At 51.3% G+C, this 12,847-nt stretch overlaps 1 protein-coding gene across 3 annotated transcripts in view; it reads left to right on the top strand.

Moving 5' to 3' along the window:
- Nucleotides 1–12,847, top strand: part of NR2E1 (nuclear receptor subfamily 2 group E member 1) — a 64,382-nt gene that overhangs the window by 37,093 nt on the left and 14,442 nt on the right. The window contains exons 1-2 of one of the 3 annotated variants that reach the window (XM_070450008.1): nt 5,403–6,196; nt 10,894–11,039. In XM_070450008.1, coding sequence (XP_070306109.1) covers nt 6,172–6,196; nt 10,894–11,039 — 171 coding nt within the window. In that variant the 5' untranslated portion in view covers nt 5,403–6,171. Of the gene's footprint in view, nt 1–5,402; nt 6,197–10,893; nt 11,040–12,454; nt 12,585–12,847 lie in introns of those variants that run through there. The other 2 variants (XM_020892363.2, XM_070450009.1) reach the window with 2 other exon arrangements.

Raw genomic sequence — 12,847 nt, 5'->3', positions numbered from 1 at the left:
GGCTAAATGGAAGCCAAGTTGAACTGTGCAATTCACAGGAAATTAAGAGTTTGAAGGAGGCTTGGTGGCCAATCCTTCCCTGGATGTAGTCTGCTTTCTTGTTTCTCTAGTCATAATTTTGTTTTAGAAAATAAAAAATTACCTCTTCCCAAGGTTTGGGGTCTAGAGGACCTGTCCCTTCTCCCTATCCTCCCCATTGCTGGGGCAAAGCAAAAGCAAGTCCCTCACCCAGTCTCAGCTTTCTTTGTGAGTACCATGAATCAGGACCACTGTTACAGCCCACATTTATCAAGCAGTGGTATGTGCCAGAGTGTTAGGGCTTCATGGAGCTCCCTGTCTAGTTGGAAAGCTGTCTAGTTGGAAAGCTTACATGTCCTCTGAACTTTTTGCTCTGGTGATTAGGAGCAAAGAAACGGACATAAAAAACAGGCAGCTTTTTCTCTATTGATCTGTCTTTCTGGGGAACACCATTTTCTTTTTCTTTTGCTCCTAGTAACATCTCTGGTTGTTTCTGTTTTAAATACATTTCAGGTGTGTCATCTTATAGGGAGGGATACCAGGTCTTAAAGCAGTTTGACATGAGAGCCATAATAAAGTCTTCCTGCAACAAGGCAGGATACAAACAACTAAAATATGTAGGAAATAAAAGTAAAATATGGGAGAAAGATGTTTCCATTTGCTTATTCTTGGGGCAAGATGAATATAAAAGCACAGTGAGACTCTAGAAGCTTCTAATCCTCAGCCTGCCCCTAAACTTGAATTTCTTCTGCTGATGTGACCCCAAGAGAATGTGTGAATAAATATAGAGACACAATGTTTATTTGTTAAGAAAAAGATGAGCCCATCACACAGGGCATTGTCTTATTGTTGCTGCTGTTAGCACCAATACTAGATTTTATGAGAGAGGAATGGGTGCAGGGGTGCTATTAGTGAGGAGTAACAATTAACAGAGTTCTAGAAAATGTCAAGGAAAAACTCTACAACTCAGCACCAGTTGAGTTCTAGAGCACTTGGGTCTCTTTTCTGGATTGTTCTCAGTGTTTATGGGTAGAGTTACCTAATAGGAGCCAAACAACTTGTAGAGAGATCCACAACAGACTCAGGAGCAAGCCTGACGAGATTCACTTACTGAGCCCTCACTGAGTACCTGCTTTATATTGGACACTCTGCTCTATGACCCACCTTTTCTCTAACTCCCCATCCACGTAGGAAGCACCAACTGTAGGTTGCATTATGACCTGGAAGCAAATGAAAATCAACTCTGTCTTTCATGTAAACAAATAAAACTTGTGTCAGAGTGTCTTTTGGAAACTGAACATCAAACCTCAGTCAACCTTAACTGGTAGATTTTTGCCAGGTGTTTTCTGGGTCTGGGTATTTCTCAACTCTACTTGTCTATGAGGTGAAGGGAATTTTAAAGGAATGGGTCTTTAGAGGTAGGATAACCTCTGAGAGGGAGCTGATCACTGGTTGAGGAGGGGAGTCTGTTCCACACCTACTTTAGATCTGCTTGCTGATGGGAAAGATTTTCCTTTCTTCTTTACTGTTTTAATTTAGTGTATTGGAAGAGACAGTTAATGGAGAAAATGGTACCGGTTTTTAGGGAAGCTAAGTGAATGGAGATCTAGGAGTCAGACCCAGATAATCTGATGCTAGAGGAGTGTCCTGCACCCCTGCACCTCTCATGCAATCTAGTTCACAGGACTCTACTTCCACCCTTCTTTTGTTGTTCTAGAACATTTTTAAAACTAAGTATAGTTGATTTATAATATTTCGGGTGTATAGCAAAGTGATTCAGCTGTATATGTAACATTTTTTCAGATTATTTTCCGTTATAGATTAGTATAAGATTATTGAATACAGTTCCCTGGGCTATACAGTAGGTCCTTGTTGATTATCTATTTTATGTATAGTGTATCTATTAATCCCAAATTCCTAATGTATCCCCCTCCCTTGTTTCCTATGTCTGTGAGTCTATTTCTGTTTTTCTGCTTCCCTGTTTAAATGAGGAGAAGGAGGATTAGTAGGAGAGTGAGCTATGGTAGGAGACAGTTTTCAGAGGCAGTAGATTCCCCTAACTCATGACCAGTTTTCCAAGGGGCACTGACAGCCTACCCAACTCCACACTGATTTAGGGTCCCTTGGATATTTTTCCAGAATGTCCTGTATTTTTGTCCAGTCCAAAGCACGTATAACGTTTTATGAGTCTGCTCTCCCTGTGATTCCTTGAAAAGGGGGTCATGTCATGAATCTCGGGGCACATTGTGGGTGTTCAGTGTTTGATGAATGGGCTGGATTGCTGCATGGCGAGAGAGACCCCTCGATTCCGTCATCCTTCTCACGGTCTTATTTGTTATCTCCTGGACAAAAATGTAATCCTGTAATAAAAGATGTCTTCCCTGTGTTTTTTGCTTCCCTTTTGTTGAGAACCCCATTCTCACAAAAGGATAGAGGAAATTAGAGACTACGTTTGGACCTGGTCAGAAGTGCTTCAGAACCTCTGGGGTATGACCACCCCTTTGCAAGCCAACTTTATAAACCCATCTTTAAAGTTAATATCTTGTCTGTGTTAAAAGGTATTTCTGATACATGGCATTTGCCCTTTATCAACCACTTCTCATTGTGGACTCACAGGAAAAAATCTTTAGAAGTTAAGGTTGAACAGGACTTAATCATTTTACGGATAATTACCTGGAGCCCAGAGAGGTCTAGTCACTTGCCCAAGTTTACACAGAGCCTGAACACCCCCTCCACCTCCCCTCCCACCCCAACCCCCATCGGCCACACTCTCTGGGCTCCCAGTGATTTAGCCTTGCTGTGTCTCCAGCTATTTCTTGGGAAGTCTGCAGGCAACTTCCACCTTCATTCATTTGCCCAATGTTCCCACAGCACATAATAGGAATCAGGCAGCGTACTTGAGCCCATGGACACGAAGATGAAAAGTAACAGTCCCTACCTTGCAAAGTCTTTCTTCTCTGAGGTCCGACCTCAAGAGTTCCAAGTTTCTGCACCTTAGATCTGAGGTCCCTGTGTCCTGCAGCAGCTTCCAGTGAGCAGAAGCCAGTGAACACTCGGGTGCCAGGCTCCTCCTGGACCTGGTGGGCAATTGGGCCCTAGCCCCTCCTGCCTACCCTGGATCTTGTAGCTGCCATTGCCACCAAACCAATCATGCCAGAAAGTCATCATGATGATTTCAGAACTGCATTGTGATTTATGCAAAGCGTGCAGATAATTACAGCCAGGCGCACAGAACACAGGACGGACATGCTGTGGGTGTGTGTGCACGTTGTGTCCTCTGCCAGGGCTGGATGGTGTGTGTGTGTGTTTTTGTTTAGTGGAATTCTTGACACCCTGTGAATCGAAACCAGTGGCAGGAGAAACAGGAGACATTCCCATTTTTACTTTGAGACAATTGGTGAACCTCGGGAGTGTTTTCAACAAGTTTAGGTGCCTATAACTGAGCAGGTAGGGCGAGTGTCTGGAGTAGGAAAATCAGTCTTTAGACCCTCTACCACAGTCTTCCTACCTCCAAGCCACTGCACCTGCAAAGCCACGTTCAGGTCTCCAGGTCACAGACTCCTAAACTTCTACCTTGAAGACGGGCAGGGCCGAATCTTCCACGCCGGCCTTCATCTTTGCCCGAAATAAATTATTTGGACCCTTTAAAGTTCTTTAGTTTTAACCAAGCTCCCCTCTTTGCATCCACATGATGGGTGTTTTGGTGGTGATGGCGATTGTGGTAGCGGTGGTCGCAAGTGTATTTCTGAAAGTCATAATCCCAGTCTCCAAAATAGAGCCTGGAATAGTAACTGCGTTTCTGAAAAGCCGCGGGGAAACAATTTCGTTTTCTAGGCGCGGAGTTTGAGTTTGTACTACTACTCTGGCAGGGCCAGCTGAGCACAAGTTTGCCCAACTTGATTGTCAAAAATGTTGACTTACTGCCCTGTCTCCTAAAAATCCCTCAGGATTATGGCTTTGTATCTCATTTCCCTGATCTCCTTCCACTTCGAAAAACAGAGGAGGTAGTCGTCTCCTGCCTTGCTCTTTCTGGGTACCCCAGACCTGGCTCCTGGTTGCTGCGCAGCACTAGCACCTCGAGGCGTGCGCGGGCGGGGGCTCCAGGCCCAGCCCAGGCCTCTGCGGAAAGTTGCGGTCACGTGCTGTGGCAGCGAACGGGGACGCACAACCAGCGCCCCTGAGCCTCCGGGGCCGAGGAACTGCTGCTCCCTCCAGAGGCCGGGGGCGGGGCGGGACCTGGAGGAGAGGACGGGACGCAAACACTCACTTGCACACACATACTCAGACCGAAAGCCTGGAGAAAGTGAGATCCGAAGCGGGCGGATAGATTGCGGAGTGCTAGTATCTGTTCACCTCCCCCAGAGCGTGCGCCGAGGGCCGGAGAGCAGGAGATGTGACCCTTGACCTTCGGCCAAGCCCACGCCAGGAGATGAGGCTGGCAAACTCTTGTTCGACAAGTTCAAGCTGCTGGGAGAGCTTAAATAAGAATTAATCTCTTAGAGCTCGGGGATCACTCTCTAGGCGTGCGCTCTCCCGGCGCAGAACAGAAACCAGGGCACGAGAGAGCACAAGAATCGCGGGAAGGCGGGCAGGAGGAGTAGGAGACTAAGGCGGGGGAGGGAGCTCTCCAGAATCCCCGAACCCTGAGGGGAGGGGCCGGCAAGCGAAGCCCGCTGGGGACGAGCTGCGGGAGGGAAGCAGCTCTACCCTCCCGCGTGCGAATGCAGAAATAATGGAGGCGCAATTGCTTCGCCCTGCTCGGGATGGGCTTTACTTCTGCAAGCCGGCAGCACCCTCCCGGCGGTTGGTGCCCAAATGGACAGCGCGAAGGCCACGGGAACTCGGAACCTCCAGCAAACCCCATCCCAGGCCCCAAGTCTGCACACAGCGTCCTCGCAGATAACTTTCCGTAGATAGTTGCAAAATGAATAATTACTCACCTCGGACCAGATCCAAGTTTTACCCAACAGAAGGGGCACGGGACCAAGAATGAACCAACTCACATGGCCATATCCGGCGTGCATAATCACACACAAACACACAGCCACCCAGTTCTTCATGAATCTGTCTGGCCCTCTGCAGAGGAGGAGGAAAGCGTTTTGAGAAAGCTCCGGCTCCCCTCCCCTTCCCCCTTGCCATGAATATAATAATAATTCATTTTTTTACTACAAGAGCAGCACCGTCCTCACCGACACACCCGCACAGAGCCACACTCCCATATTCACACTTAACTCCTCAGCTCCGAGAGCGCCTGCATTTTCTTTGGGAGCCGCTTGGAGGTTCATTAATATCATTAGCATTTAACCCCCTCCCTCTTTCCATCCCCTCCCCGCACATGGCTGACGTCAGACCCCGCCAGGAGTTGGGGGAAAAGCTAAGTGGGCCAGGGACGCCCTATTCCCCTCCCCACGGCTGCCTGTCAGAGAGCTCCTGGATATTACGGGGGACCCAGTCCGCAGCGACAGGCATAAAGTCACGGGGTAATGAACTTCGGGGACCCTCTGGCGCTGCGTGCTCGGCTCTCCCCGGGTACCAGGAGCTGGCCGCCTTTTCCCTCTGAAGACTTCCCAGCAATCTAGTTTTCCCACTCCGCGCTCGGATTTGGGCAGCGCGGAGCCCATCTGCCTGAGACTGCGGTTGTGCGTTTCCCTTCTTTCCGTAAAAGAGCAGCGGTCTGTAGAGATCTGCCCACACTCTGCATATGCCTAACATAGAGGGAGAAATTGAAGACTGAGAGACAGGAACGGTGAAAGAGAGGGGTTTTGCCCTTTTTGCTCCGTAGAAAGACCGTTTTCGTGTCTCCATCTCTGTTCTTCAGTACCCCCTCTCTTGCCTGTCCTTCCTTCTCCCTCGATCTGCCTGTCCGTCTATCCATTTGTCCGTACATACGTGTGTTCATACCAAGCAACATTCTCAGCGGCTGCGGTTTTGCAAGAGACGGGAAGAAACTTAAGGATGCTTAAATTTCCACTGTGGAACGAATTCTGAGCGCCCAGGGAGCAGCGCGGCGCGCAACCGACACCCACCTGTCCGGCCCCGGAGCCTCCCAGGCTGGAGGGCGGCTGGAGAGCGGCGGCGCCCGGCGGCGAAGCGGGCGTTGCCGGCCGGGACTCGGGCAGCGCCCACCAACCGCTCCGCCCCGGGACCGCCAGCATGAGCAAGCCAGCCGGATCAACAAGTGGGTACCTATCGGGCCGCAGCGGGGCTCCGGCGCGCAGGCTGGGATGGGCGGGCGGGGTGGCCGGGAAGGTCGAGCCCGGCTCTCCGAGGCTTCGAGCCCGGGAGAGGGATTCCAGCGGTGTGGGCGCTTTGGCCCAGCTCCCTCTATACTGAGTCAGTGCCTTTCGTGGTGAGGGATGAACAATTTCGTTACCTCTGCATTGCTTGACATCCCCCCTCCCCACTTCTCTCTGGTATGGTGGGAAGGTTACGACCCAGGCAGCCCACCAGTCCCTCGCGAGTGTTGCCTCCACTTAGCCGCCAGGTGAGAAGGGGGGGGGGGGGGAGTCGCCGGGGGCGGGAACTAGGCCGCAGCCCCAGGCGGCAGCACAATAACACGCTCGCTCAAAACTCCGAGCTCCAGAGCGCAAAAGCAACTCTGCGCAAAGCGGATTTTGAATGGAATGCTTTGCACACCGTTTCTAGCTATTTCAAATAATCCTGTAAATTGGGAAGGAGAAACCATTTAAAAGTCACATTTTCCTTAATCCTAAATCCGCGTAGGTCATAACTGGGGAATTTAAAGTATGGCGAACCTCTCTAGCAAGGCGAGGACCAAATCCCTAATCCCAAGGACTTTTCGAGCGGGAGCTCGGCAGAGGCAGGAGAGTGCGGCCTGTTCCCTTCGCGCGCTTCTCTCCTTCCTTAAACTTGCATAGCTGGAGGCTCTCCCTTGGGACACCAAGTCCGCTGATCTCTATCCGCCCCTGGACGCTCAAGTGCAGGGCTGAGTGTATGTACAAGGGTTTTTGCGTGCAACGTGTTTGCGGAACCCAAGAATGCACAGGACAGAGCAGGCGCTGGGCCGGCGCGGCCGCAATGCTGGATCTCTGCGGGGGCATTTCAGTTCCCGCCATCCGGTGGCCCGGGGCTGCGGTTTCCAGGGTCCCACGGCTGAAGGTGGCCGCCGCTGAAGTCCCCACGTCCCGAAGTGCTCCCGCCGCCGTTGTTTTCGCTTATAGCATTTATGGCGCTTGTGGTTTCCTCAAACACTCCCTCCCCTCACTCGCCCTTATTGTCCCGAGTCTTTGAAAGTTGGGAGAGTCCGAGATACTTCTGAGGACTGATAATGAAGTCCCACTTGAGTGGGATGCAATTCCTCCCCGCCCTCCCAAGAAGTGAGTTGTGTTTTCACTTTGTCCGTTCGTTTTGGTTTTGGGCGCTGCCATTTTAAAGATTAAAGTGAACGTGAACAAAAAGAAAAAAATGAGAAATGTTTGGAACTAAGGCAGAGAGAGGAGAGAAGGGATCTTAGATGCCGGGGTAATCAGAGCCGACCCTGACGGAGGACTGGCGTTGCCAATGTGCCTCGGGCCTACCTGACCCTGGCTGTTCGAATCTCTGAGAAAGAAGGCGAACTCGCACATTTTTTTGTGCCCCATGTTCTGGCGTGTGACTGTCTTTCCCAGGAGGCTCAGGAGGAAAGCTTTCCTGGTGCATTCCGAGCCTCCATTGCAAAAACCGAAGCCGACAGTCCTAGGCAGGCCTCGGTGTGCTTGCTTGCCCTGTGACAGGCCCTTGCCTCTTTCCCTGGAAGTAAGGCACCTCGCTTACTTAGGGTGCAGGGTCGCCGGGGTTGAGGGGCCTTGAAAAGTAAGGCCTCGAAAGTGAGAGAAGGGGAGGGCGCGAACTGGGTTCGCTGGGGACCGCACCTGAGTGCAGCAGATGGCCTAGGACGCAGGCGGACCCTTCGGACTTTTAGGGGAAAAGGCAAGGGCCACTGGGGAAACTTTGGAGTTTTCCAGCTTCCCAAGAGCCTAAGTTGGGCCTCCTAAACCTCGAGGCTGACACTGGTCCGGACGTCTCGGCAGAGGTTTCTCGGCCGCAGGACCGCAGCCCCCGCCCGCGGCGCCGCGGCATGCAGGCCTTCTCCAGACCGGTGGCGGCAACCGGACCGAGGGTTGCAGCCCTCAAGCTCCGGGAGCGAGGAGGTCGGCGCGCAGCGGGCGAGGTCAGACCCGAGCCAGGCTGCGAGGTCTGCAACCCCAGCCTCGCTCGGATTCGCACAGCTGGAGAGCAGAGCGATGTCACCCGGGAGCCCCGCCTGGGTGGTAACAAGACCCCGGCCAGTCACCCCTGCAGCCCAGACTAACTTCTTTCAACAGCCTCTGATGGTAATTACAGTAATCGAAGCTGCCATATATCTTTAGGCAATTATGACACACAAAAAGCCCCGAGGGGACCCCCTGGCGAGGGAAGTTAAGAACGGTTTTCCAGCCTCAGGAAACTCCCGCCTGCCTCACGTCGGAGCTCGCTCGACTTGCTAAATGAGAGGAGCTTTGCAACGGGGTCAACCAGCTTGTCTCGTGACCCAAGTCACCTTAACGTGGCTGGGTGGCGGAGTCTGAGGCGCACACCCGCTCTGCCTCGGAATTTGCGCGTCCTCCCTCCTGTGCTCCGCCCCAGACGGGTGTGCGGGCTTCTAGTGTGCCCCGGGAGCCGCGGCCCGGAGGTCTGCGCAGGGACCGGGCCGGCCTGGCGCGCCGGCTGGCCCCGGGGGCCGAGGAGCGAGGAGCCCCGCGCCCGGAGGCCGAAGGTATGGCCCACACCTCTGGTCTGTCCCCCACCCCATCGGGCTTCTCCAGAGATGCCTGTCCCTGGCCTCGTTTCTGGATAGGAAGCAGAAAAGAGAACCCTCACCACTGCTCCTCCCTCGCGCTTATCTCGGCATCATCAAAAGTGCCACCAGGAAGAGGAGGATAGAGGGGATGACAAGATGACTGGACCCCCAAATACGGACCCCAGCTCAGCCAGAGGGAGCGTGCTGTGCAGAGGAGTATGGTTGCAAAACATGGAAACCAAGTTTACTGCTTTCCAGAATGAGGGCGTCTGCTGGGCGGCTGTTGAGTTCCCTTGGGCGCAATGACAGGCCCGAAGGGGTGAGGGATAAGACCCGAGGTGACCTCCCCTGGCTCTCTCCAACTCCCTCCTCCCCGCCCCACCCCAGCACAACCTCTCCTCCCACCCTGTGGGAGAGGGGGCGCCGAGGCGGTGGTCGCCGCGCCGCGCGCCTCCCCCGCCGGCCTTTGTCGCCATCCGAATTCCCATGCTACTCTTTTTGACGGGTCACTGGTGGCTCTATAGGCAGGTGCTATGGCGGGGTTGTAATTGCCCGAGCCGAGCCTGGTGGTTACCAAACCCCCCTCCCCAACCCTGCCGCCCGCGTTCTCCCCGCCCCCACCCCCTGCAGCTCCTCCAAGGCCCCGCTCGGAGGTGCTCGCCCACTGGACGCCTGGGAATCCACTAGCAAGTTTACACCCTGAGGCCTCGGGTCTTCCCCGCGCTGCACCCACGCTTCCCTTACTCCCCTGGCCCAGCTGTCCTCACCCTCGCCTCCCGTCACCCCAGTGGTCCCCAGCCCGAGTGCTCCCGGTAGCAGCTGCCAGCTTCACCCAGACCAAGCAGGAGGCCTCCCGGGCCCGGGCTAGAGGCCTTCGAGGCGGTGGCAAAGGGAAAATTAAATGTAAAGAAGTTGATTATTAAGTAGTATTGTTGACTGTCGCCACCATCATTATCAGAGTATTAATTAACCTTTTATTTACTACTTTAGTTTGAGGGAGGAAATTCTAAGTCTCTGTGAACCGCTTCAGTCTTGCTGGACCCTTGAACCCTATAGAAATATAGTCCCTTTCCTTCTGAGTTTTTGAATTTTACGCTCTCCGAAACAGTTCTCCGGGCTCCGCGGTCACCCCAGGCTTGAGGGGATTCCAAGGAGATTTCCCTTGAGTCAAGCGACTGTCAAGGCCACTGGGGTTGGAGGGCAGTCAAGAGAAACACGTCAGATGGCTTTTAAAAATCAGCCTCAGACAGCGGTGAAAAAGCGGGAGTAAGGGACCCCGCACAGGATGTAGTGTGAGGAGATAGGACTTCAAGTAGGCATACCCTGGGGAGTGGAGGGGGTGCTGTCCCACCCTAACTTGCCAGGAAATCAACATACTTACAACACTCTCCCCCTACTTGCCTAGCTCGGTGCTACTTTGAGGAGAAAAAAAAAAATTTTTTTCCTGAAAGAAATTGTCAAAAGCGATCCATCAAGCATTATTTTAAATAGGTAAAGTGAAAGTTGGGCAATTACCACTACCCTTATTATCATTAATAATCCTAGTATTAGCATTACAATAATAATCCTAATAATAACCACCGCCCGGCAGCTCAGCGAAACCTCGATTGCCTTCCAGCTGCCATCCCTGGTTCCAGCCGTGTTTGTTTTTCTTCTTTTCCCTTTTACATTTCAAGTTTGTCTCCTCGCGCGCTCACTAACAACTTTCTCTGTTAAATGCAAGAGCAAGGGAGGGAGGCGGCCAAACTTTCCGCGGAGCAGAAAGGCAGCAGTGGGCCGCGCTGCCGCCCCGGCCTGCTGTAATCTTTTATTCCAAAGTGGGTCTCGGCGATTAGAGGAGACCCAAATACATGTAGCGGTGCATGAATAATGCTCATTGTAGGAAACTGACACTTGCTCAAGGAAAAAAAGTTTGGCTATAAAATCACTTCATTATTTGCTTTTACCGCAGCTTCAGTGCTAATCCCTTCGGAGGTCAGATTGCTTAGCATCTCTCTCTCCCTCTCCCCTTTCCTCCTCCTTCTCCGCCCTCCTCTCTCTCTCTCACCCCTTCCACACACACCCCCACCCCTTCCTTGTCTTTCCTGCGATTTCAGGCCGTATTTTAGATATTCCCTGTAAAGTGTGTGGCGACAGAAGCTCGGGGAAACACTACGGGGTCTACGCCTGCGACGGCTGCTCGGGGTTTTTCAAACGAAGTATCCGAAGGAATAGGACGTATGTCTGCAAATCTGGAAACCAGGTACCTTAGCAGGGCTGTGCTGCCCGGCTCCCCTCCGCCACCTCCCCTTCCTTTGTTTGTGCCAAGGCCTCCTCTTGAGTTTCCAAACTGCTAGGGAGAGACCAGGCCCTGACCACTCCTGTCCTCTCCCCTGCTTCCTGCCTCAACTCTCAGTGGCACTTTTGCTTGGGAAAGGTGTGAAGAGGTAAGGGAAGAGAGCTGAGTTTGAAGGAGGAAAGCTGAAATCCCAGTGCCTCTTTATGTCCTCTTCCAATCCCCCACCCCGCCCTTTTTTTTTTTAAATCCTCTGACAGGTTTCTACACTGGATAAGGCCCGTACTCTGACTATAAAGCCAACCCAGAGGATCTAAGGAAATTTAGAATCTAAACCACAAGTGCAGGCAGGTGAAAGGGCTGTTTTATGTTGCCTGCCACCCCACCGCCATTTTTAGCAGTACCCAAGCTCAATGCTGTGACCTGGGTCTCAGGGCATCTCAGTCAAGGTTGAAATGTGAAGTGAGTATTGGCCAGTTGGGGCAGACAGGATGTGCTGAATGAAGAACTGTGCCCTTTCAGTTTCAGAGAAGCAGGGCTGCTTGGCAGTGGGCAGTGGGCCTTCAACACCCTCGTGAATTTAGTTGAGCCTTGTCAGGAAAGGACAAAGTGAGCAAGAAGAGATGGTGCCCAAGGAAGGAGTAACTGACAGCCTTTTCATGGTTCCCATATCTTCTCTTCCTCTCTGCTTAGAAGGGGTGCCCCATTGATTATGCTTTGGTCTTGAGCAGGAACTGTCTCAAAGAGACATAAAAGTAGGGGCATGGGCTAAGTGTGAGCTAAAACTCCCAGAAAGAGTGAACAGACCCCTCCCCCTGACTCAGTTTCCAGCTCAGAAGGTCAGCCCTTTGGTCCCACACTTTCTTGGCCTTCTCCTTGGTCAGGCATACAGATCCTAAATATAGAATGACCATCTCCACTCCCAGGAAGATCCTGGAGAGTGCAGTGGTCAGAAGTCATCCTTTGGTTACCAAAATGGTAAAACCATTTTCACTAATTAGTATATATATTAATGTCTATGATATACTTACACATATATTGCTTGCTGCTAGTGAATTATTTATCTTTTTCTGAAGCTATGTCTGCTCATGCCAAGTTCTGATAGATTTGGATTATCAACAGAAACAAGAACAAGAAGATACTGCATTTGGATAAGTTATTTTGAACTCTCCAGCCCTATTACCTGTTTAATTGAGTTCATAACTCTGTATCAGTTTCTGTGTCACCATTTGAACACCAAGTTATATATACCCAGAACTGTAGCCCAGTAGCTCCACAGGAATATGGGATTACTGTGGGTCATCAGATTTGAGCAGGCCTCCACTTTATCTTTTATGCAACGCACAGAATTGGGGAATCAAAATCTCAGATGTTATGCTTGATATTTTCAAAGGGGTTGGCTGTCAACTCAAACATATTGATGTCAGTCCAAGTGCTTGTAAAGGAGTGATAATAGACTCATCAGGCATGGTGGTCCTCTTCTTGCACAGAGAATAAATGGCCCAAACCGAGGTATGCATCTTTCAGGCTCCAGATATTTATATACAGTATATCTGATTTGAAGGCACTCTTAAGAACTAATGTAAGCTTCTACTTTGCATTAGTATGTTTATCAGAATACTAGAAGGATAACATTTGAGGATAGACATATGATTGCATTTAATTACATTGAGCTATTTAAACTTCTTTACATTGAGCTATTACACTAGCCAGCAAAGATGCCCGGAAGAATTCAGTTAGGAAAAAAAAATTATTTCCATTTTTTATTCTAAGAT

This window comes from Odocoileus virginianus, chromosome 19 (assembly GCF_023699985.2).
Source record: "Odocoileus virginianus isolate 20LAN1187 ecotype Illinois chromosome 19, Ovbor_1.2, whole genome shotgun sequence".
Lineage (NCBI taxonomy): Eukaryota > Metazoa > Chordata > Mammalia > Artiodactyla > Cervidae > Odocoileus > Odocoileus virginianus.
Note: the sequence above shows the minus strand (reverse complement) of the source record. Positions and strands in the feature narration are given on the sequence as shown.